Raw genomic sequence first — 23788 nt, 5'->3', positions numbered from 1 at the left:
TGTTTAAATACTTTGTCTTTCAATGCAGCTCTTTTGAAAACAGCTGTTTTCAATCAGTCATAAATTCTAGAAAGGAATAAGGCTTGAGAACTACAGGAAGGAGGCCACCAATAGCAGTTTTTAACCCCTACCAGTACTGACTGCCACGTACACAGCATAAGTTGCCTGCCAAGTTTGGCAGGTTTTTCTTCATAGTGATAATGATTCTACAGAGGTTAAGTAGGCATCCAGCCTTACTCCTGCATGTAATGAGATCGTTTCCTCATTCACAAAATGTTCTCTTTTTAAAATTGTATTTTAGAATTGAGCCCTGCACATGTATATTTAGCATATGAGTGCTATGGCACCTTGCTTGTGTGTGATGATTTTAATTCTCTGGAGTTCTTTATTTTCTTTTCTGCTGTTATTAACTCACCTATATTCCATTGTGTAATTTTATAAATCTTTTAGAACATAGTATCAACATCTGAAAAGACAAGGAAGATGGGAACAGTCATGGAAAAACAAGAAAAATCTTCCCCCCAAAATCTCCAAATTCAGAAGGTTTCAAATTGGTATGTGAAAGAACACCAATAGATAATAACTGATTCAAAGATCAAACAAAGATGGAAGAAATATACTAAAATCATATATATATTAGGAGTGTCAACATACAAGATATTTTAGAAAGTAATAACTTGAGTTTGTACTACTAGAATATAAAGTGTTGAACTTTGGAGAAAACATTAGGAATATCACAGATAGACAAGAAAACAAATAGATCATAAAACAAGTCCAGAATTTACATTCAAAGCACAAATGATTAGGCCAAATTATATTTTGGATCCATTACAGGAAGTTCCCTTGAAAAGTCTCTTGTGATGGGAACACAAGAAGGAAAAAACACTGGAAAGAGATAAGGCAAAGAACAACAAGGTGAATGGACTCAATTACAGTGGTGGTCTGTGCCATTTCGAGGACAGGTCATCCTGGAGAAGATCATTTATGTAATTGATAAGAAACAGTACTGACCTAATGGTGCATACATCAAAAGATTTTGCAAATTTTGAAAGCACTTTCTGCTCAGGTTATTACAGTAGTAGATGTTGTTAGTTAATTGGTAATAGGTGGGAGAAGTTTTTGTTTTCTTTGCACTTTTGTTTATTTATTCTCCACCCTTCAAATAACATTAACATAGAACCTTGCCTGGAATGTACTACTTGACTCTGTTGTTACATCCTCAAACCCCCATAACTTTAACCCTAAACTATCTGTTGACCTCACCCCATTCCTAAGAGGTCTGTAAGGAGTGTGCATAAGCACACCAGCCTGCCTACCGTCCCTGTCCAACTGTCCCTATTTATTTGTCCCCATTTCCTGTGTTTTTATTCATGTTTATTCTTATTCCTGCTTTATTGCACATGAGTGACAAACTAATCACTACTTATGCAAACTACAGCAAAGCCGTGTGTGTGTGTTTGTAGATTTGCACTTTTCCCCCTCAGTGCGGAGAACACTATTTCTTTGCCCCGGAGATAAAAAGCGCAGAGAGTCTTTACTGGCCCTTGCGAAAGAAACCCAAGAAAGCGAAGGCAAGATTTGAAGTTGCACCAGCGACCCCTACAGGACATATAGGAGCTGTGCTGGCGGAGCAAGGAGCTGGAAGCCCGTCAAATGCACGCCGAAGGTGCGGGCCTTGTTCAGAACTGCTGGAGTGAGAGCAGTCGTGCGTCTGCGCAGATCTCGTCTCCTCTCTTTCCGGGATCGATGGTTTCAGCGCTGGAACCTGCAATTTAAGAAAGTGGATCGGGATCATGGAAAAAAGGAGAGACTCCAACCCAGTGGGGTCTTTACTAGCAGCCGCTCGGGAAGTGTATAAAAGGGTTTATGGCGGGGAAGATCCTAAAATTGTAGTGTCGGCGCCCGGCAGGGTAAATTTGATCGGAGAGCACACCGATTACAATCAAGGGTTCGTGCTACCTATGGTAAGGAAGCAATGCCGTGCAGAAAAATCAGATTAACTTCTTCCAGTTTTATGGGGATTTTCCAAAGACCTCTCGGGCAAATTCCTTCATGTTGACTTCGTCGATGTAGAGGAGGAGAATTAAAAAAGCCGTTAATGCCATGAAGATGGTAATATTGTTCCTAAATATGGGAAAGCCAGTATTTAAAGAGATTAATATTTTTGTCAGTGGGTAGGTAAAGTTGCTGAAGATTACCATTGAAAACTTGATTCCTTTCGGAAATACTTCTATCTCTTCCATGTCCAGCAGAGTTAAGCCTGGTTGGATTGCAAAACGTGGAGTTAAATATTCACTAAGTATAAAATAGCAAATGCTAAGCTATTCTTTCCAACTTATGCTTTCATTACCCTTCTCTTATTTCTCTGACATAGTAATGAATTCAAAGGCAAATTGTTCCACAAAAAGTTGTGTTTTATGTCTAAACATCATGATTTCCTGTTGCAAAATATTTACCGGATGAAGACATTTCTCTAAAAAATTAGCAAGAAATAAAGTTCCCTGAGTGTGAAAATGCTGTTCTGACAACGCCCTAAGATATTCACTGAATATAATTTCTTGAAATAACTCCAAAACACTCAGGAGTACAACACACCTGAGTTAACCTGAGAGTAGGTTTACACAGCACATTCCATTAGAATGTAATTTTATTGTTTATAGTTTGCTACAGGATAGTTTGTTATACTGTCTGTGAAGTGGTTTCTTTCTTTTTTCTCCTTTACTGATTCTGTTTGCATCTAAGTTAAAGGAAAAAGATAACTTTTGGAATGCCTACATTAATGTCATGCTAAACATCCACTCTTAAATCCCCAAAATATCTTCGATCTTCATCTTTGCTTCATCATTCTCCCCTAACTGAAATTATGCTTTCTAAAGAGGTTCTACTCTTTCTCTCTCTGTGACCCATAGACTTGGAAGTACCTACTTCAACTCATGAGATGTATTGAACTATAATGACCATTGGATAATAAAAATCTCTCCCCATCCTAAAGAAGTACAGATGGTGTAATTACATAATTCCTTCTCTGTTTTTCCATGGGCTTAATTTTAAATTATTAAAATTATTTCTTTGTATTCTGCAAGATATCCTGTACAATGGTGACAATTTATGAAAGTATGAATAAGCAGACTCCATTCAGTGTGATGGAAGCAGATTTCTGTATGTGTGTTGTAAGATTTCCTCCACATCTCCAAATTCATGTTCTTACCATACCATTTTCTGCACCTCTGATCTGAGGATGTCTGGTAGGTAGGATAACTAAATTAATCCAAATGTTCATCAAATACATTGAGCTCCAGACTTATCACACTGGCTGTGTTTGCACAATATTAAGCCATAGATTATCCAGGTGTGATGTGTGAAGTCAGCAATTGTATATTTTGGGAAACATGTTTTCACACAAATCAGTTAATAGGCATATTCAATGTTTCTAAGGACTATATTGGATAAATCATTACAAATCAAAGGATTGTCTCCATCATAATAATTGTCCTAAGTGACCAACATTAAAAACTTCAGGAAGAGTCATTCTTCTGCTTCTAATATCTACATTCCTACTCATATTCTTCATCCTAGACCTAGAGCCAAGGTGGCACAGTGGCTAGAGTGCAGTACTGCAGGCCACTTCAGCTGACTGCTATCTGCAGTTCGGCAATTCAAATCTCACCGGCTCAAGGTTGACTCAGCCTTCCATCCTTCCGAGGTGGGTGAAATGAGGACCCAGACTGTGGGGGCGATATGCTGACTCTGTAAACCGCTTAGAGAGGGCTGAAAGCCCTATGAAGCGGTATATAAGTCTAACTGCTATTGCTATTGCTATCCTCCTTTCTATTCATTCTTGGGCTCCTCTGCATTTATAAGGGGAAAATACCATGCAGAAAGTGTTTTTTAGGAATCTTACCCATCTTTTCTATTTAGTTACATTGGACATGACACACCTATTGTAGATGTTGCAGAGCCACAATTCTTAGCAGTCCCAGCCTGTGGTGGAGGGCACTGAGAGTTGTAGTTCATCAACTGCTGGAAGATCAGTTGATTTTTCCATTGCGACCCTATACAGCACTCTGTTTCTTCAGGCCATACAGATGAGGACAGTCGTGGTTGGGAGTCCAAGGGAAGATGGAATGATATCCATAACTACAACTGCAGAGGAAGCGGAAGAGCCTAAAATTGTGCAGTTTCCCCTTCCCAGGGAAGGTGTTTCCTTGAAACCCGGAGAACCTCGCTGGGCTAATTATGTAAAAGGGGTTATCCAGCATTATAAAGGTAAGATCCAAAACCAATCAAAGATTGAGGTTATTACATTATTCGGCAGTTGGGGCATCCATAAGGAGGGAGTAAAGAAACTTTAGGTGGCAGCTACAACAATGCAGTCAAAACTCTGCTCTTTCCCCATGTGACTATCTGCCACCACAGACTCTCCTCTTCAGCAGGAATGAGGCGATGGAGGTCTATAATATAACATTATTCAATAGAGACATTGAAATATTCCTTGTCCCCTCTCTCTTAGTAGGGCTTTAGGAAGATTTTCTTCTCAATCTCTCTCACGGAATGCTAAACTGTGGTTGCCTTATAACCCATTAAATACAAACCAAGGTGGCGCAGTGGTTAAATGCAGCACTGCAGGCTACTGCTAGATCAGCAGGTCAGCGGTTCAAATCTCACCGGCTCAGGGTTGACTCAGCCTTCCATCCTTCCGAGGTGGGTAAAATGAGGACCCAGATTGTTGGGGGCAATATGCTGACTCTCTGTAAACCGCTTAGAGAGGCCTGAAAGGCCTATGAAGCGGTATATAAGTCTACTGCTATTGCTAATATTGCTAAACCAATTAGAGCTGTGGTGACGTAGTGGTTAGAGTGCAGTACTGCAGGCTACTTCTGATCACCAGCTGCCAACAGTTTGGCAGTTTGTGGCTCACCGGCTCAAGGTTGACTCAGCCTTCCATCCTTCCGAGGTGGGTCAAATGAGGACCCAGATTGTTGGAGGCAATAGGATGACTCTATAAACCGCTTAGAGAGGGCTGTAAAGCACTGGAAAGTGATATTGCTAAGTGCTATTGCTAAATGGGTTCCCATCACCCACAAAGCCAAGATAGCAGTGGAATAGGCAATTCCAGCCATTGTGTCTTTAACTCATTTAAAAAAGTGTAGCCCTTAACTTAAACAAAGCATCTTTCCATAACTCTGACAGATTGTTAGTTAAATATGATGTTTTTCAGAATAGCTTGTTAAATTACAGATTATTTGCAGGACGCCTTGAATTATGTTGTTTTCTCTCTGTGCTGCTCTTCTGTTTCATTATAGCTGGCCCCCTCCCAGGCTTTGATGTTGTGATAGAGAGTAATGTACCAATAGGGGGTGGTCTCTCAAGTTCAGCCTCCTTAGAAGTGGCCATGTACACCTTCCTGCAGCAGCTCTCTCCTGGTAAGAATTATACCATGTCTGTGATGAAACAGCAGATTACTTGCATTCCTTTTAAAGCAAGTGAAGTGCTAACTGGATACATCAAAGGAAGGAAGGAAGGAAGGAAGTTATTTTTCCTTCTTTTCCATCACTTTAACTTGCACCACCATCAACTGCCTCTCTTCTTTCAATCCTCTCTCAAAGTTCGTTTCTTTCTTTCTTTCTTTCTTTCTTTCTTTCTTTCTTTCTTTCTTTCTTTCTTTCTTTCTTTCTTTCTTTCTTTCTTTCAGAGGCAGTTGATAGTAAGGGAAATTAAAGTGATGAAAAAGGAAACAAACAACCAGGGAAGAGAAAAAGAAGCTCTTGTGACAAACTAAGCAATCATTCTTTTTTAAAAAAACAGAAGGTGCATTTTGTTTTTCATATCTCCTATTTTTCCACCAATTAAGGATAACTGTTAATATTTCACCCAACTAATCTGAGTTAATGAGAGAGAGAATATAAGGCTTTATTTCTCAATCCCCAATCTTAACCTACCAGGAAAATAACTTAAAAGAACACTCAACCAGTTTAGGGTGCCAACAGTGACATTTGAAATATATTTATTTACCCTCAAAAGGACTATAGAAAAATATTAGAACAAAGAAACCTGGTTTCAACACATCCAGCTTTACTGGGAATTCTGAGAGTAGAGATGACCTACCTGGAGCACAGCCATGTAGAGGGTAGGCTAGGGGCTGAGGGGCAAAATCCAGACAATGAGATGGAAGCAAAGAATGTTTCCTGCCTTTCTTTGTCATCATCAACCAATTCCAGATTTTTTTCAGTAGCCCTTTAGAAGGCTGGTCTAGGGTATACTTTTCAACCTGAAATTTCTACCCCCTTTTCAACTTTGTTAGCTAAAATGAGACTGAGGTTGACCACAGCTGAAAACGTGTTGGTAGAGATGTGTTGCAATCCCTGGCAACTTCAAATGGTTGGGAAATATTCTGCCAAATTAGAAAGCTGCTACCACTCAGGGAAGCACACACACACACCAGTGCTAGAGAAAGACTAACCTATATAGGTTCTGGTGTTCTCTTTTCCAAGCAGCTGCATGATCACTGTTAAAAACCAAATAGTGGATTAGAATTTAGTTAGCGGATGACCCTCTAAGGCAGGGCTGCCAAACTCGGAGTCCATGAGCCAGATGCGTCATGCGCTGACCATGCCTGTGCCCAGTTTAGCGAAGGGGGGAAAAGTCCCGATACTACACATGATGCCGCCATGATGACGTGAGTTTGACACCCCTGCTCTAAGGTCATTGTCATTGTTTACAAAACACAGCAGCTGAATTTACACAACGTATCAAGGATTCTTGGAGAACAACTATCCCTTCTGGAAGCGGGGTTCAGGCATGGAATCAGCCTGGATTCACTATATAAACACAAGAGAGCTAGGTCTGACCTCTCTGGTTGCCTTGGCACCTTATCTGCCCATTCCCAGATGAGATCGGCCACTCGGACAGATTCCTGTGTAATAGGCAGAGAACAATAAAGTAACCTAGATTGAACATCCAAGAAGCAGATGTAGACAGAGATAAAGATTTAAGAGAGTAATTTTGGAGCCAAGTTAAAAAAAAGAATAGCAATTAAAGTATTGAAGAGACAATATTGGCAAGAGACGACGGATAGATGATTTTTTTTTACAGTTGTTTTGATTTGCTTTTCCATTTCCCTCTCTTTTTATAGCATAGCAATTAAAGTATTGATGTGGGCAAGAGACGATGGATGGATGGATGGATGGATGATTTCTCTTTTTTGTTGTTCTGATTTGCTTTTTCTCTCTCTTTTTTTTTTAGGTAGGTGACATGCTTAGAGGTTAGATAGGAAAGAAAGAAAGAAAAAGTTGCCTAACAAGGGTGACATGATTAAAAGCTAGAATAAGTAATAGAAATAAGAGAAGGGGGACTATTAACGTATACATTTTTATATAACAAAATAAAAGTAATAAGGAGAAATGTGGAATGATTGAACAATGATAGACTGTAACCTAATATAAATGTGTGTTATTATTAAAAATACATAAGTGGATTGAATGTAATAATTATGATTATCTTTATTAGTTTTATTTGCATTTGAATGTAAGGTGCCACACTGTTTACACATTGATTTGAGTTATTTATAAAAAATGAAAAACTGATTGGAACATGGGCTGATTTTCTTGGCCATGCCCATTCTGAAGAGCTCAACTCCTAGAAAACAAGCACTAGAAGGCTACACTTTTTATACATCTGCATGTTTTGACTTGTTTTGATATATGAATATCAAACATTTTTATATTTGGCCCTCTTTCCTTTATCTGGAAATAAAGTACTAAATTGTCAGTGGATATTTTTCTTCTTTGGTACAGATGACATGGATCCAGTTACTAGGGCACTGGTGTGCCAGAAAGCAGAACACACCTTTGCAATGATGCCTTGTGGTATCATGGACCAATTTATCTCCATGATGGGGAAGGAAGGACATGCCTTGCTGATAGACTGCAGGTTAGAATGTGGCAATAAGTCATTCTCTTGTGACTTCTTCCATCTATGTAGAGAGATGATGAGTTATGAATCTCCACAGATGAGTTATCTCATCTAACTAGGCTCAGAGTATTCAAAAGAGAAGAAGGATGATGTTGCTCGGTCAAAAAAAAAAGCTTCTTGTAAAGTATTTGTGGAATCAAATTCTCAAAGAGCGTTCAGATAACCCTTGTACCTTAAGCCCTGGGTGACTTGCTGAGGCTAGGGATAGAGCTAAATCCATGTCCTTTAAGTTGACAGTTAAGACCACTTTTTAATGATTGTATGAATATTTTTATAGAATATTAGAAATCGTTAGAATGTAACACATACCCAACTCATGTACATTTTAGAATTCAGAATGTGGATTTAAAATTTAAACCATTTTATCAATGGTTAGAGAATAAATATGAAAAGTGGAAAAAAGCAGAAGAGCGAAATAGAGAAAATGTTTTAACAAAGTTAATTAAGTTAAGAAGAGGATTGTTATAGTATTAGGTATCGTATATATTAGTATTAGTATTAAGTTAAGAATAGATAAAATAATAAATATGGCTGCAAATTGTTATTGTATAAAATATTTGCACAAAATATATGTACCCAGATGACACACTGTTTAATAAAAGATGATGTTTGAATTAAATTAAAATAAAATAAATATTAAAACAAAGTTTAAAGCACTGCATTTTTAAAGTTGTTTTATGTGGACAGTGCACTTTCGTTTATAATGACAGCTCTTTTCGGTATTTCTTATGTGTAAGTCACTAAACCCAGCAACCACCTTTAGGATCATTTTGTGTGATCGAGTTATGTCCTCTTGTTATTCAAGGTCCTTGGAAACTCGCCTGGTCCCTTTGACTGACCCAGACTTAGTTGTTCTCATCACCAACTCCAATGTACGACACACTTTGACAGGCAGCGAATATCCCACACGCCGGCGTCAGTGCGAAGAGGCAGCCAGGTTTCTGGGAAAGGCAAGCCTGAGAGAAGCCAGCATGTCAGACTTAGAGGGTAAACATGATTTGGAAAAGGGGGGTGGGGGCATGTCAGCTTCCAACCTTCAGAACATCTGAAGTTTTGTGTGTCTGTTGCAGAGCAAGGGGAGATGGTAACTCAGTCATTAAGCAAAACAGTTGCTAAGGTGATTGTGCTTACGATCTTACTTCAGCTTGCCTTTGCTTTACAGACCTGCAAAAGTCAAATGTTAGGATGGATTGTAAAGTTACTTTTTCATGATTGTTGTTAACTGCAAATGGTCACTGAACAGAGCAGTTGCTAAATGAGGACTATTCCCTGTACTATCACACAGGAGGTGACAGAAAACTCAAAACTTTCCATTGGGGATAATTTTTAACTTTTGAGCCCTGATTGAATCTTGTTTTGTTTTGCTTTTTTCTCTCTTTCCAGAGTCCAGGAGCCTCCTGAGTAAGGAGATGTACAGGCGAGCCAGGCATGTAATTGGGGAGATTGAACGCACAGCTAGAGCAGCCGAGGCTCTGGAGACCAGGGATTATAAGAGGTTTGGAGAGCTAATGGTAGAGAGCCACAATTCCTTAAGGTAAGGAAACAGTCTGAAGCTGATATAGAGTCTAGGTCCATGATGGTGAAGCAATGGCACGCGGAGCCATTTGTTAGGGCACGCGAGGTGACTTCAGCCTTCTTTTAAGGCCGTTTTTCGCCCTCCGGAGGCTTCAGGGAACCCTCCTATAGGCCCCGGAGGTTGAAAAACGGCCCTACAAGCAAACTGGAAGTCTGTTCCAGAACTTCTGGTTTGCCTGTATGGCAGTTTTTTGTGTGCTCCAGAAGCTTCAGAAAGCCTCAAGCCTGGGGAGGGCGAAAAAAGCACGCCAAAAGCGGGGGGGGGGGGGGGGGAAGCGCTGGTCGCATGTGCGTGGGGGGAGGTTGCACACGCATGTGCACTGGGGTCACACGCATACCATTATGGGTATGAACACATCCGTGCATGACCACCAACACCCGCACTCCCCCCGCATTTGGAACGCGATCCAAAAAAGGTTAGCCAGATTGGATGTACACGAAGCTATTTCTTGCAGAAGATCAGCACACCTTACAGGTAGTCCTTGACTTACAACAGTTCACTTAGTGACCGTTTGAAGTTACAATGGCACTGAAAAAAGTGATTTATGATCCTTTTTCACACTTATGACCGTTGCAGCATCCCCATGATCCTGGTTTTCGATGCTTGACAGCTGACTCACTTCTATGACGGTTGCAATGTCCCAGGGTCATTTGATCCCCTTTTACGACCTTCTCACAAGCAAAATCATTGGGGAAACCAGATTCACTTAACAACCGTGTTACTCATCACTGCAGTGATGTTCTTGCTGTGGCAAGAAAAGTCATAAGATCAAAACTCATTTCACAGATGTCTCACTTAGCAACATAAATTCTGGGCTCAGTTGTGGTCGTAAGTTGAGGATGACCTGTATTGTATATCTATTGTATCTCTTTGGTTTCACAAAATTAAGGACATCTTAATGTAAACCTACTACTTTTTATTCCTCTTACATTCTAAATGATTGTTGTTTGTGTATCATTAGATGAACCCATAAACACCATCTGTCATGCCTTGGCCAGCTAAGACATATTTTTTAAATAAGACAAAAGTCTAGACTGGATTGTTTGCCTTAATCATATTTGTTCCACATGGGGTGTTTCTGCCTAAGAGTAAATGAAGTCAGTTTGGCACATCATATTCTTTCCATATCCCAGCAACAAAGATCTACATACAGTGTAATGACATAGGACAGGGATCCCCAACGTCTGGGCCGTAGGCCACTACTGTGGCCTGATCTCCACTGGGCTGCGTGAGTAGCCAGCATGTGCGCACAGCCCCACATGCGCGAGCATTGCTACAAGCGGAGCAGGTAGTCGCAGCCCAACTTGCACAAGTGTTGTTGCGAGTGCTTGTGGCCCCACTCACACAAGCCTCACCGCATATGTTGCAGACATGCTCACAGACACATGCACACGCACCTGTCCCTCCCACCAAATCATCCCCTTTCCCCCTCCCGCTCTGGGCCGCGAACCCCGAAAGTTTGGGGAACTCTGACGTAGAATTTATCTGTTGCAAGTGATACATTTTAATGCAGGGGTGGGCAATTCATTGTTCCAAGAGGCTATGTGAGAAATTGAGACTATTGTGGAAGGCTGAACAAATAGGGCTATGAAGGTGTGTAGGCAGGAATGCCTGCACAAAGGTAAACTGGAAAAAAAATAGCAATCACCTTCAAACTAAAAGCAATCACTTGTATTGCATGCATAGTGTAGTACACTTATTTACATTTGATTTCTAATTTCTGGTTGCCCTCATGTGGGCTGGATAGACACAGCCAAAGAACTGGATGTGGTCCAAGGCCGTAAAATGCCCAGGTCTGCTTTAATGCATCCCAAGGTGAGAATTGGATATTTCTGTAATATCATCCCATGTCTATCATTATATTGATTTGGTCTAGTGTAACTCCTAACCGTTTTTTCCCCTTTGTGGGTAGCTTCCTATCTTCCAGATAGTAATTAACAAGGGGTCCCCCCCCCACATTTTTTGTTTAAAAATCACTTATTTTTCCTCCCATCAGGGATGATTATGAAGTTAGCTGTCCAGAATTAGATGAGCTGGTAGCTGCTGCCATGGAAGTGCCTGGAGTTTATGGTAGCAGAATGACTGGTGGCGGTTTTGGAGGTTGCACCGTAACTCTTCTTGAATCGGCAGCTGCAGAAAAAGTTCTGAAACATATCAAGGTATGCGGTTCATCAGGCTGCAAGAGCGGATTTGCTGGTACATTTCTCTCATTTACAACAGAGATGAGCAGAATTTTAACATCAGCTTTTTCTTCTTGGATCCTGTGTTTAGTTCTTCTAGAAACAAAGCACTCTCTCTGGGGATAAATATACTGTACCTTTCGGAGTATAAGACAGATGTTTCTCCCCCCTAAAAGAGGGTGGAAATGTTGGTGCATCTTATAAACCAAATCTTATAAACCGAATATGGCCATTTTTGGCTTTCTGAAACTCCGTCCCGCTTGTCCCGTTTCTTGGATCCTGTGTTTAGTTCTTCTAGATACAAAGCACACTCTCTGGGGACAGATATATTGTACTTTTCAGAGTATAAGACAGACTTTTTGCCCCACCTAAAAGAGCGTGGAAATGTCGGTGTGTCTTATACACCGAATACAGCCTTTTTTGGCTTCCTGAAACCCTGCCCCACAGTGTCCCGTTTTTGCCCAAAATGAACCCGCAAAAACGGTGCACAGAGGGTTTGGGAGGCTGCAGAATCATCCTGAGGGCTGGGAAGGGCAAAAACGGGATGCATAGGGGATTGGGAGGCCAAAAACGGACCCGCTTTTCACTAAAATGGGCCTGTTTTTCCCTAAAATGGGATGTGCAGAGGGTTTGGGAAGCCTGTAGAGTGCTCTTGGGGGCCAGGGAGAGCAAAAACCAGATGTGCAGAGGCCAAAAACCTTTTTTCTTGTTTTCCTCTTCAAAATCTTTGTGCGTCTTATACGCTGGTGCATCTTGTAGTACGAAAAATATGGTATATTAGAATAAAGGATGCAATCAATGCATGCGGTTGTTTTTGATATCAAAAATTCCAAAATCTTCATCAATAAATTTCATTCAGGAATCCAGTCTTATTTTTTCTTCCTAGCTCTCTTTTGTAGTCTAATTCCTCACTGTGAATCTAAGAACAGTTTTAAGGATCTGAATTTATACCCTGAAACAAAAACCCTAACCCTGTGTTTTTGCCTTCCATCAGCGTAACCTGCCACTAGTGTATTGGCCTTATGTGCCTGCTTATTCCTGAGATGATCCCAGCAGGAAGAAACAGGCTCCAAGCATATCCTTCTGGGCCCTGAATTCCCAGCATCTTCCTTTTGTCCTCTGCCTGTTTCCAACCACTGATGACAATGTCCCACTGCTACATCTTGCACCTGCCTCCTTTTTTCTCTGAGGTTCTGCTGTACCAGGCACCATGTTCCCACACACCAGCATCAAGGAAAACGCTCCATCTTGGATTTCCCCTCCCCCCCTTGCTCCCCATTCTAAACCACATTTGTCCAGAACTACCACATTTCAGTCCATACTGCAACAAAACACCCTTATTTTGTTCTGTATACAGGCCAAGAGCTGCATACATAAAACGGTCCACGCATGGAATATTTTTTTCAGATGCCTAATGTCATTAATTTCAAGGAAAGCATTTTTATGTTTTTAGAGGAATGAAGTACGGTAGAAAGTGTCTGTGTGTGAGAAAGAAAGATTTTAACAGCATGGATTTTAGCATGAATAGATGAATTTAGTTCTGAGGAGAAAAATCTGTGCTGGGGAGCATAGAAACTGTCTTGGTCCATCTCCTATTTATCTTCCACAGTTTCTCTGTTAAGAGCTGTTTCTTTCTTTTGCTATTAGAACTGTTGTTGTTTGGATAAAAAGTCTTCAGTCCAGACACAGGCAATCTGCTGCCTTCTGGGTGTTTAATACCTTGACAGTTTTTCCTACAGCAGTAGAAGACGAGAATATTTGGGAGAACATTTGTCCATTCCTGGCTTAAACACTCATTATTAGCACATGTTTTCTATTGCTAAATTTGCTGTTTGATCAAACTCATATGCTTGCTGATAATGTCTTTGAGGTTATTCAATTGTGTCCGATTATTGGAGATTACTTGAACAAATCTTTGCCATTTTCCTGGCATGGATAAACTACTTTTTCAGAAGTAGTTTATCCTTGTCTGCGTCCTGGGTCCAAAAGTGAGTAGCCCAAGGTCAGCCAGCTGGCTTTGTGCTTAAGACAGTATTGGAAGTTAAGAGTCTTTCTAGCCTGATGCCTTAACCACAACACCAAAATAGTTTTCGTCTTTAGTTTACCTGTTAATAATTGCCCTCTGACTGATATATAGCCATCTGATATGCCCTAAATCAGATTTCCCCACTTTTTCTCCTGATGCAGTTTGTGTTCCTTGATCATTCAGATCATTGCACTTCATGATTTATTTATTTATTTTGCTTTTATCGATTAGGAGAAATACAGCAGGACAGCGACATTCTATTTCACAAAACCCGCCGATGGATCTAAAATACACCTCCTGTCATGAAAGCTCTTCCATCTGGCCTGTAGGATTCACTAAGAAAAGTGATAAGAAAAGCATGACATTTTTGGACAGCTTCCTGGGACATTAGCTTGGAACAAAGTCTTGACTACTTCCATAAAATAAGTGAAGTAAGTGAAAATCTCTGTGCACGCACAGATTTTTTTTTCTTTTAGCCAAGAGTCCAAAAGAGATTTTTGTTTGATTTGCAAGACAGTTTTTGGCACTGACTTTCCTTTTCAGAGAAAGACTGTAATGAGTTTGATTAAACAGTCCTTGATTTCTGCATACAGTTTTTTGAAATAAGTTCCTTCAACAACCTGGATGGAAATACTGAGGCTGGGAAAGTCTGGCATAAACTCCACAGCTCTAAAGCAATTCCTTTTTATCTTTCCAAGCAGAGACTAATCATGGAAATAGGCTGTCTCTTTTACATTATGCTCTAAATATTGCTCCTATTCTCTCCTTCTTGCTTAACCAACAAATGATCTTCCAATAATGGATTACCGACTAAACATCTCTTAAATTGAGTCACTTTGTGATGAGTTTCTCCATTGCATTTCATATTATCATTTGTTACTGACAAGGATGGGCTGGTGCGAGATAATACCCTCAACCCATATAATTGGTACAAATGTGGTAGAAAGTGACAGTATAGTCAGTCACAGTGAAGTCAAAATAAAATAGGCATCATAATGTTTATGAGAAGTGTAATAGCATCGTCACTTCTAATGCACAGATGTAAGTTGTGTAATTTGTATGATGTCGTGATGCATTTATCATCTGTCTCCCTCTGACCCAATTCTGATCCAGTAGACATAACCTAAATTGAGCAAAATTTACAATAATGATAGCCTTTCTTGCAATAGAATGTATGATTGTCACGTTAAAGTAATTGGCTATGTTCCCTTGTAGGAAACCTTTAGTGGTTAATTGGTTTTCATTTTAGCATGATTGTGACCCAGCCTTCATTTGTAAACCTCAGTTTATTAAACCAATGTTATGCATAAGCACAATGTCATAATAAACCAGGGTTAAACACATCAGGGATTAGTAATGTGTAAACTAGCCAATACATTTTTAACAACAACTGGCCACTAAGCAGATTTTAAATTATCATGTGCCTAGCCTGTGTTGTTATGTAAAGCTTAGTGTTTTGTGCAGTCATTATATATCCCAACAGTACTATCCCAACTGTATGCTTTGGAGTGGCAACAGTTATGTTAAAAATGAGTTTCAGCTTGGCACTGTAATGTATTTACAAAAGCTATTCAATTATTTTTCACATGTATCTCAGCTGCTAAACAGATGCAAACTTAACTTTGCCCATACAACATGTTTTAAAGACAGATTACATGCTATTGATGCTAATTCTTAATGCTAATCTCGACAACTTTATATCCTTTGATTTTGGCTGTGGATTATTTTAGTAACATCTTCAGGTAGAAGTTATATATTTTGCTTTTATGTGTAAACCTATTGAGGTTTTAGGTTTGTACAAGATCTGCATCATTGACCTCATTCGCAGTCACAGCTGTTTGTTTTTTTTTTAACATATCATATTTGGAAAAAAATAGCTGCGATCATAGAGAAAATGTTTATTAAGTGCAATACAAAGCTATCTGGTCCAAAGCACCATCTGTCAGATTTCTGAAATACTGAAACTGCATATGTGCTTAATTCCATCAAGCGCTCTACAAGCCATAATAATCTACAAACATGTAATTTACATTATAATGTGTTTTTCATTATACATCAGTGAAAGCATAGGAGGCCTTTTAAAACTTCTGTTTAGAATGACCGTCTTACTAAAAGGAATTTGGTCATTAGACTCAGTGACTCTTTGGATTACATCAAGATGTGTACCTCTTAACTCTGAGAGAAAGTTTAATAATCAATAGTAAGAGTTTACAAGAAACAGGAAATCATATTAGAAAACGAATGGAAAGCTTGGAAATAAAAGTTAATGCAGCTTCTTCTAGGAAGAAATGATTTGATCTGTTGAATGTGAAAGAAATCTTGCCTTTCAAAGACAGTCCAGGAACTTTAATAATTTCATCTCTTATGAATGATTCACAGCACTGAATATGAGATTCTAAGAGCTCCAGACTGATACATTTTGCCTGAATGGGCACAGCTGCATTACTCTTCCTACTCTCAGTAGCATTGATTAACCGTTCAGTTTCAAGAAATTATATCCATCTGTTCTGAGAACCACCTACAACTATGGGGCACCTTCATATGGGGTGCGGATAAGCCAGCTAGCATTACCCACCCTTGCGTGATGATTGGCATTGACGAATAACTGTCATTTAGATCAGAGGTTGCCAAACTTGTCAAATCTAAGACTTGTGGACTTCAATTCCCAGAATTCTTCAGCTAGTATGGAGTTGAAGTCCACAAGTTTTCAAGCTGACAAGCTTGGAGAACCCTGATTTAGATAGATAAGATGCCACGTAATTGCATTCTACTTTCTCACCGAAGAATTCCTGGGCAGCTTCTAAAAAAACTGAAGCCACAGCACTGATGTTAATTTGGGTTTTAGTTTGTTTCCAAATGAGTTTTAGGATTATTTCCCAAAAAACACCTTGACGTGATGCTATCATTGTCAATTCACCAGTTTTTATATAGTTGGAGAAAAAAAGATTGGACAAATAGGAAAACAATCACATTGGGCCTATGAGCAAGGCTATTGTAATTGCACCATAAGAGCCACATCTGAAGTAGCTAAATTGTTGGCTAGAAGTAAATCGGTTATTTTGAGGGCTACCTCTTAACAAATATTATTGTCCATCGCACAATACCAAATATTTGATACTGAAGTTGGGAAGTTGCTTTAATTGGCCCCATGTTGTATCAGATTCTTTGGGAAAGGGTTTACAGGTAAGTCCTTGTTTAGCAATCATGACCTGGGATCAGCAGCTCAGTTCTTAACTCATCAGTCACTAAGTGAAACTGTGCCTGTGTTTGTGCTCTTGCTTCAACTGTCCTTTGCTTTATAACCCACAAAGGTAATAAACATGAGGATTGGTCATAAAATTGCTTTTTAAAAATTATGGTTGCAACTGCAAGTGGCTGCTGAACAGTTGTTAAACGAGGACTACCTGCATATATTTTAGCAACCTTACACCATAAAATAGTCTTTTTTTGTTAATCTGTTAATGAATTCCTATATACTGCACAGCATGGGATTTTATAACCTACTATACAGCAGTTGGATTAACTCCTCTGCATTGCAAGGAATGTATGTGACAAACAGGATGTTATCGTGCTCAAAAGGAAAAAAAAACTGAGGATGGTGTTAACATCAACAAAGAGGAAGAGATCCAGTTAAAATATGCAAAGTGAAAAGCGATGGTCTGAGGTAAGGATTTCAAACCAAATCCGGAGCAGCAAAGCAGATATTCATGAGCTGGACTCAGAGTTGAACTAGCCAAGAACCAAGTGTCTTGTTAAAAGCTCTTTTCACAAGATGCTAGGTTACCAGCTAGATCCGTGATGGCAAACCTATGGCACACGTATCTGAAGTGGCAGCCGGAGCCATGATGCCTGGCACGCACGGTGTCGCTAATTCCTCTTCCGGGTTTCTGGCAAGCATGTGCACGTACCAATCAGTGGGCCTTTGTGTGTGCAGCAGTGCCGGTAACCGGAAGAGGTGGTCTTCCATTTTCTGGTGTGAGCATGTGCGTTGGCCAACTGATCAGCATGTGCGCATGCACGCAGTAACTGGAAGACTTGCTGGCCAGCACACATCTATGCACTGGAAACCAGAAGTACATTTTCCAGCATGAAGTGCTCCCTTTTTGGCACTCGGTGGGTGCCGAAAAGGTTAGCCATCACTGAGCTAGACTGTGTGCAGATATCACCTGGTGATATTTCAAAAGCAATGACCAATAAGTGGCTTTTAGGGCTAATGGAGCATGGAGGTTGCAATCTGCTCCCATCTGGAAGATGGCCACAGAACATCTTGTTGAAATTTGAGTTTCTTTTGGGCAGTTTCCTTGTGTGGCTTAAGCTTCATAGAATTGTCTCTCTGTCTGTCTGGAGAATGTTCCACTGTTGCTGGACATTGTACTGGTGATGTATTCTTTGGTGATCTGTTTGGTAAGGGTGCCGCCACTTTCCACTCGCTGAGTGGTCATCAGCATCCCATCTGAAACAAAGGGACAGAATAAAAATTGCACAAACAGCAACTTCACCGTGGCTAGATTTGCAGTTCATTCTTAAAGCATAAAATTGGCTGTTTAGGTTTTTGTGAGTATGTGATGTAAACCCAAATATATAAAAATGCACTTTGCGAACCCACCTAATTGTGGTTTATTCACTAAACTGTAATTGAATGATGGATTAAGTGTGTTCAATGTGTGTATGTGCACAAACACATGGCCATACCTATGTGAAAGCTTAACATAGTTTATTTTTTGTTTTGTAATCCCTAAGCGTCACTTTTATGGCTTCTGCCCCTGCACTGGTTGCATTTAGGAACACTCTAGAGCCGTTTATCTGATATCCCTAGACCTGTTCAGACACTTGGGAAAGAGCCAAGCCCCCTTTGAGGTAGTAAATATCTCCGCCCTTCCTGAAGTCATGCTTCTGATATCATCTAAAAGAGACCTTTTCATATCCCGTGACATCATCCATAACCTAAAAGGTTTTACATATAAAGCAACACAGATATCTATCATAAAAGACCTGATGGGTGTAACTGCAGGCACTCAGCACTGTTTGTGTGATTAATAAACCATATTTTTGGGGGGTATAAGACGCTCCAGAGTATAAGATGCATCTTAGTTTTTGGGGAGGAAAATAAGATGAAAAATTATGCCTCTGCCTACCAGCATCCATGGTATTCAGCTGACACATGGTAACAAGGTCAGCCAATGAATAGGCATAGCAACTAAAGTCAGCCAATGAAGGCTATTTGGACTCTGAAATTTGCTGTGGGAACAACAAGGAGACAGGAAGGAGCCTGGCTTAGCCAAGAACTGAAAATGAAACTGTTTGTGTTTTGCTTGTATTTACTGCTACCTTGGAAAACTTGTTTTTGGTAATGTATATAATTATTATTTTGAATCCTGGTGAATCAGTTACTTGTGTGTGCTTTCTGAATGTGATTGCTGCTGCAAATTCTGACCAGCCAGGTGATCTTTAGCACTTATTGCAGCCTGATTCAGCACAGCTGATTGGCAGGTGGATTAGCCTGCCAGAATAACCCCAATCAGCTGTTCCAGGCTGCAGGGATTGCCACAGACCATTGCTACCTCCATGCCTTGTGTTTTTGGTCTCTGGCAGGGGTGGGTGGGATTACATTCGGTGTGTAAGACATACCCAAATTTTCACCCTCTTTTTGGGGGGGGGAAAGGTGCATCATACGGTAATCCTTTCCAGAATTCCTGAATGGAGTTGGGATGCTGGTCATAGTGTGCTTTAAGCAGAAACAGAGTTCTTTTTTGGTCAGAAGTCTCCATTTAATTTTTGTACCCCCAAAAAAGCAGTTCTTTAATTTAGAAATAACTGCTCTGCCACTGTTCCTGGTCTTAGCCGTGATGGACAATTTCCTTATACTATGAAAATAATACATTGCCATTCAGTAAAGCTATGTATATATGAAAGGGCCTGTTCATTCATTTTTCTAGAGGGAAAAAAAATCTCTTTATTTTTCTTGAAGTAGAATGGAAGACAAGGAAAGTGGCATAAAGGCCCACATTCTCTTAACATTAGCATAAACACAACTTCAGGAGTAGACTGGATTCCCTTCATCCTCGTTTAACTATTTCTGAATGAAGATTTCAACCTTCCCCTTGTGATCCCAGAGTCTAGAGATTCAGGTTTGTTCTCCTCTGAGATGAATCCTAGATACTCTTCATTAATATTGTCCCAAAGATCTTAGTGAGGTTATTGGAAATCAAGGCAACCCCTATTTTCATCATCCCCCCCCCTTTTTTTTTACCTGCATATAAAGGATCCAGTAGGGAGTGAGTGATGCTCGTTTGGGTGTTGTATTCTGTAGGGAGATTGAAGATTTCCTCCCTGGTGAATTGATGTGTTCCATATTGAGAGAATACTCCTGAAGCAGAAAGGGTGTGTGTGTGTGTTAATTCAGTGCTTGGATATCTAATTCTCATTACATCTAATATTATTATTTTTTAAATGACTTGAGAAGAAATGTAAGAAGGTAGTGTCTAAGTTAAAGCAGAACATTTGTTTTCACGTAACCATACAAAGCTCTATTCTGTTACTTTTATTTCCAGCTAATCTTCCTGAATATTCAGTTCATCTCTCATTTCTCATTTCTCATTTGTCTCCCTTTGAATTAAAATGGGATGACGACAGCTTCAAAAGCAGAAACTTGTCAAAATCATTTGCTTCTCCTTGAAGATCAATTTTCTAATCACTAAGAAAACAGCATTACTTTTAAGAATATTTAAAATGTCCATGTTAAGGAAAACTGATTCACAATTCAAGATGCTGTCTACTCCCATATATTACATTTGCACAAATTGGGTAATGAGGACCCAACTTTGACACATCCATATTACCCTAGCGCTGCGTCTTTAAGAACACATTCACATGTGCATTTAAAAAAAAATTCAAAAGACTTATACTGCTGCTTATATTGTAACAACAACTCTGGATAGTGCGGGAAACATTAAAAACAATCAGAATATAAAATCAATGAAAATTTCAAAAACCCATGGAATCCTGGGACCAACATTTCGCATGCATCTAAGTACCACTAGCCTCATCCTATCCAATGCTTGTGAGAAGAGCCAGCATTTCCAGAGCTTCTAGAAGGTAAGGAGTATGGGGGACTGCCAGATCTCTGGGAGAAGGGTATTCCACAGAACATGGGTAGCTGCAAGAAGGCATAGTTCCTAGCCCTGCAAAAAAACAACATTTAAGGAAAGCAACCTGAAAGGTGCTCATCCCTGACCCTCTCATCTCCAGCCCAAACCATTGAAATTTGGGTTTTCCATATCTGATTGGAGTGTTTTGCTCTGTTACAAGTGCAATCTTCAGAACTTCAGAGATGACTGAAGCACAGCTTGAGGTTTGCTGAGTTTTTATTGATCACTTCTTACTAATTCCTAGTGACACTAGTGATATAGAGTCCTAGTGGACAATTACTTAAATATGAGCCATCACTGTGCAGCAGCAGTCAAAAAAGCCAACACTTTCCTAGGTTGCATTAACAGACAAAATCAAAATTACGTGAAGTATTAGTACTGCTTTATAAAGCCTTAGTAAGACCACACTTAGAATATTGCATCCAGTTTTGGTCATAAAAAAGATGTAGAGATCTGAAAAGAGTGCAGAAAAGACGGGGCTGGAGGTTAAAGCATGAAGAATGGTGGCAGGAATTAGGTTTGTCTAGTGAAAAGAAGTACTGGGAGTGGCAGGATATTCCAATATTTAAGGGACTGCCACAAAGAAGAGGAGGGTCAACCTACTTTCCAAAGCACCTGAAGGCAAAACAAGAAGAAATGGATGGAAACTGACCAAGGAGAGAAGCAACCTAGAACTAAGGAGAAATTTCCTAACAGTGAGGAGGATTAACCAGTGGAACGGCTTGTCTCTCCTTCTGTTTCTGGCAACTCACCTTTATTGCCATTTCAGGTTAGGCAGGGGGAGTAATCAGGCACCATCCTTGGCCCATGAAACACCTGACAAGACCACAGCCAGAGCCAATTCCTATAATTTATACTTTACAGTAGGAAAGAAGGAATTGAACTCTGCATTTTTTTACATCTTGGTTGACAACGTGCCCTTAACAGCACACCAAGAAGAACAGATGATAGAAGTACTTTGGTGCCAAAGCATACCTGTGTCTTGAGATTCAATGGTGATAATGCCCTCTCTTTCAGGCCCAAAGCCTTCAGTGGTCTTGGCTTGCACTTTGAATTTATACGGAACATTTTCACTCAGGTAAGGCACTGTAAGGGTGGTCTCTGGGTTATCTCCCTCCACATAGATTGTCCTGGGTTCCCCTGAGCAGAGAAAAAATAAAAATAAGAGGTAGGAAGCTTAAGGAATAATACATATTCACCCATACAGTCCTGTCTCCTCCTCGTGCCGGATGCTTCATTTCAGGTGACTGTGATTATTTTTTACAGCTCTGAGCCATCTTACTCTCACCTATAATTTGGGAAATGATCTTATGTTAGCAGGGGAAGCTTTGCGACTGAAGTGGAATGTATTTCAAAAGGCTGACATACCTTCTCCCTGCAGAGTCTCACAAGTGACCATGTAGCCCAGTATTAAACCATTGGGTTGGCGGGGTCTCTCCCAGCTTAGTTGAAGCGAGTCTGGACTCAAGGCTGTGAATATGAGAGGCCCTGGGGCACTGGGTGTGCTCAGGGTAAAGGGTGACCCTATCAAGTAAAGAAGTAAAGGTCAGAGTTGTGTTAAGAGAAAATCAAACAGAGGCGCGGGCAGAAGTTTCAAGATTTAGAATAGTAGAATTGCATCTGGACTTTTCAAATATCTTATACATTGATTGCTTTGTTGAATCCAAAAAGTTAACCCAATTACATTTGGAATTTACAGGAAGTAAAGTACCACTCAAGATTCAGTGCAAGCAGTGGATGAACCTAGGACTGGCACTGGGGAAGCCCAGATTCTAGTCCAGTGATGGCTAACCTTTTTGTTGTTGGGTGCCAAAAATGTGAGCTCGCGTGCACAGTAGTGTGAGTGCGTGCCGGCACCCATAATGCAAAGCAAGCCTCCACATGCGCATGCACGCACAACCCCCCCCATGCTTCCCCCTCCCCATCGGCCCACTGCTTGCTTCCAAACTGAGCTTGGTATTTCCTTCAGGGGAACTTCCGGTAGGCCCATTGGGCCTGTTTTTTGCCCTCCCCATGTTCTGGAGGTTTTCTTAAAGCCTGGGAAGGGTAAAAACTGCCTCCCTCAGCCCTCCAGAAGCTGAAATTCAGCTGGCCGGCACGCGCATGCACTCTGGAGCTAACAGCTTGCATGCTGGCAGATATGGCTCCGCATACCACATGCGCATGTGCCATAGGTTCGCCATCACGTTTTTGGCCTTACGCCACTATCAAGCTGACTTGGGCCCCTCTTTCTCTTCGCCTAACCGTATCTTAATTTTAAAATAAGGACGTGACAGTCCCACTTCCCAAAAGAAAGGTGGAATATGAATAACAACTACATGCATGGTTTTCATGCAGAATAAGCACAGATTTTGTTTGAACTCCTCCCAAAAGGCACAGCTGAAAAATCAACATTTGGAAAAGTAGTCGCACATCCATGAACTTGTAAACATTTCAAAACAATTACCTGGCATGGGGCTGAGAGGGCTGCGTGGATCCACCTGTGACTCAATGGTTATCACACCTTCTCTTTCTGGACCCCATCCCTCATCACTTTGGGCCTTTACTTTGAAGACATAGGAGTGGTTAGGTAATAGATCATCCACCACCACCGAGTTCTGCGTTGGATTGGGAATTGTAAGTCTCTTTATTTCACCTGAGAAATAGGAGAAAAACCAGCTGTCATCCCATAAACTACAGTGATCAAAAATTGCCGCTTCTATTGGCAGAATAGGCACTGCTAGTGAATGTGATAGGCTGAATGCTACAAGTCACGTCTTGAGGCAACCATGCATATGATCTTTTGTTCAGAAATAATTGTGAATGTTTCTTCTTCATAGATGAGATCATGTCCTTCAGTTTAGTATAGGTCAGAAGAAAAACTGCGTCCTTGTCTCTTTTGTAACAC

The 23788-nt window shown here is 40.4% G+C and overlaps 2 protein-coding genes across 7 annotated transcripts in view; one reads left to right on the top strand and one right to left on the bottom strand.

Annotated features, from left to right (window-relative positions):
* The first annotated feature begins 1711 nt into the window (after positions 1–1711).
* GALK1 (galactokinase 1) lies at positions 1712–17422 on the top strand. 2 transcript variants are annotated; one of them, XM_032211286.1, is made up of 8 exons: positions 1712–1964; positions 4077–4266; positions 5304–5423; positions 7794–7929; positions 8777–8958; positions 9355–9505; positions 11544–11706; positions 12722–13933. In XM_032211286.1, the coding sequence occupies exons 1-8, from the start codon at positions 1794–1796 to the stop codon at positions 12767–12769; spliced, it is 1161 nt and encodes a 386-aa protein (XP_032067177.1). In that variant the 5' UTR covers positions 1712–1793; the 3' UTR covers positions 12770–13933. The 2 variants fall into 2 exon arrangements, with proteins under 2 accessions (XP_032067177.1, XP_032067176.1); XM_032211285.1 differs by lacking the exon at positions 12722–13933 and adding an exon at positions 13985–17422 and having other exon boundaries at positions 1713–1964.
* A 625-nt stretch (positions 17423–18047) lies between these two features.
* ITGB4 (integrin subunit beta 4) overlaps positions 18048–23788 on the bottom strand; it is a 91206-nt gene continuing 85465 nt past the window's right edge. For all 5 annotated transcript variants that reach the window (XM_032211281.1, XM_032211284.1, XM_032211280.1 and 2 more), the window contains 5 exons: positions 23348–23536; positions 22270–22425; positions 21877–22041; positions 20004–20120; positions 18048–18206 (listed from right to left, as the gene is read on the bottom strand). In XM_032211281.1, the coding sequence (XP_032067172.1) occupies positions 18064–18206; positions 20004–20120; positions 21877–22041; positions 22270–22425; positions 23348–23536 (770 nt within the window). In that variant the 3' untranslated portion in view covers positions 18048–18063. The remainder of the gene's footprint in view (positions 18207–20003; positions 20121–21876; positions 22042–22269; positions 22426–23347; positions 23537–23788) is intronic.

Source organism: Thamnophis elegans, chromosome 2, assembly GCF_009769535.1.
Source record: "Thamnophis elegans isolate rThaEle1 chromosome 2, rThaEle1.pri, whole genome shotgun sequence".
Classification (NCBI taxonomy): Eukaryota; Metazoa; Chordata; class Lepidosauria; order Squamata; family Colubridae; genus Thamnophis; species Thamnophis elegans.
The sequence above is the reverse complement of the archived record's forward strand: the minus strand, read 5'-3'. Positions and strand labels throughout refer to the sequence as shown.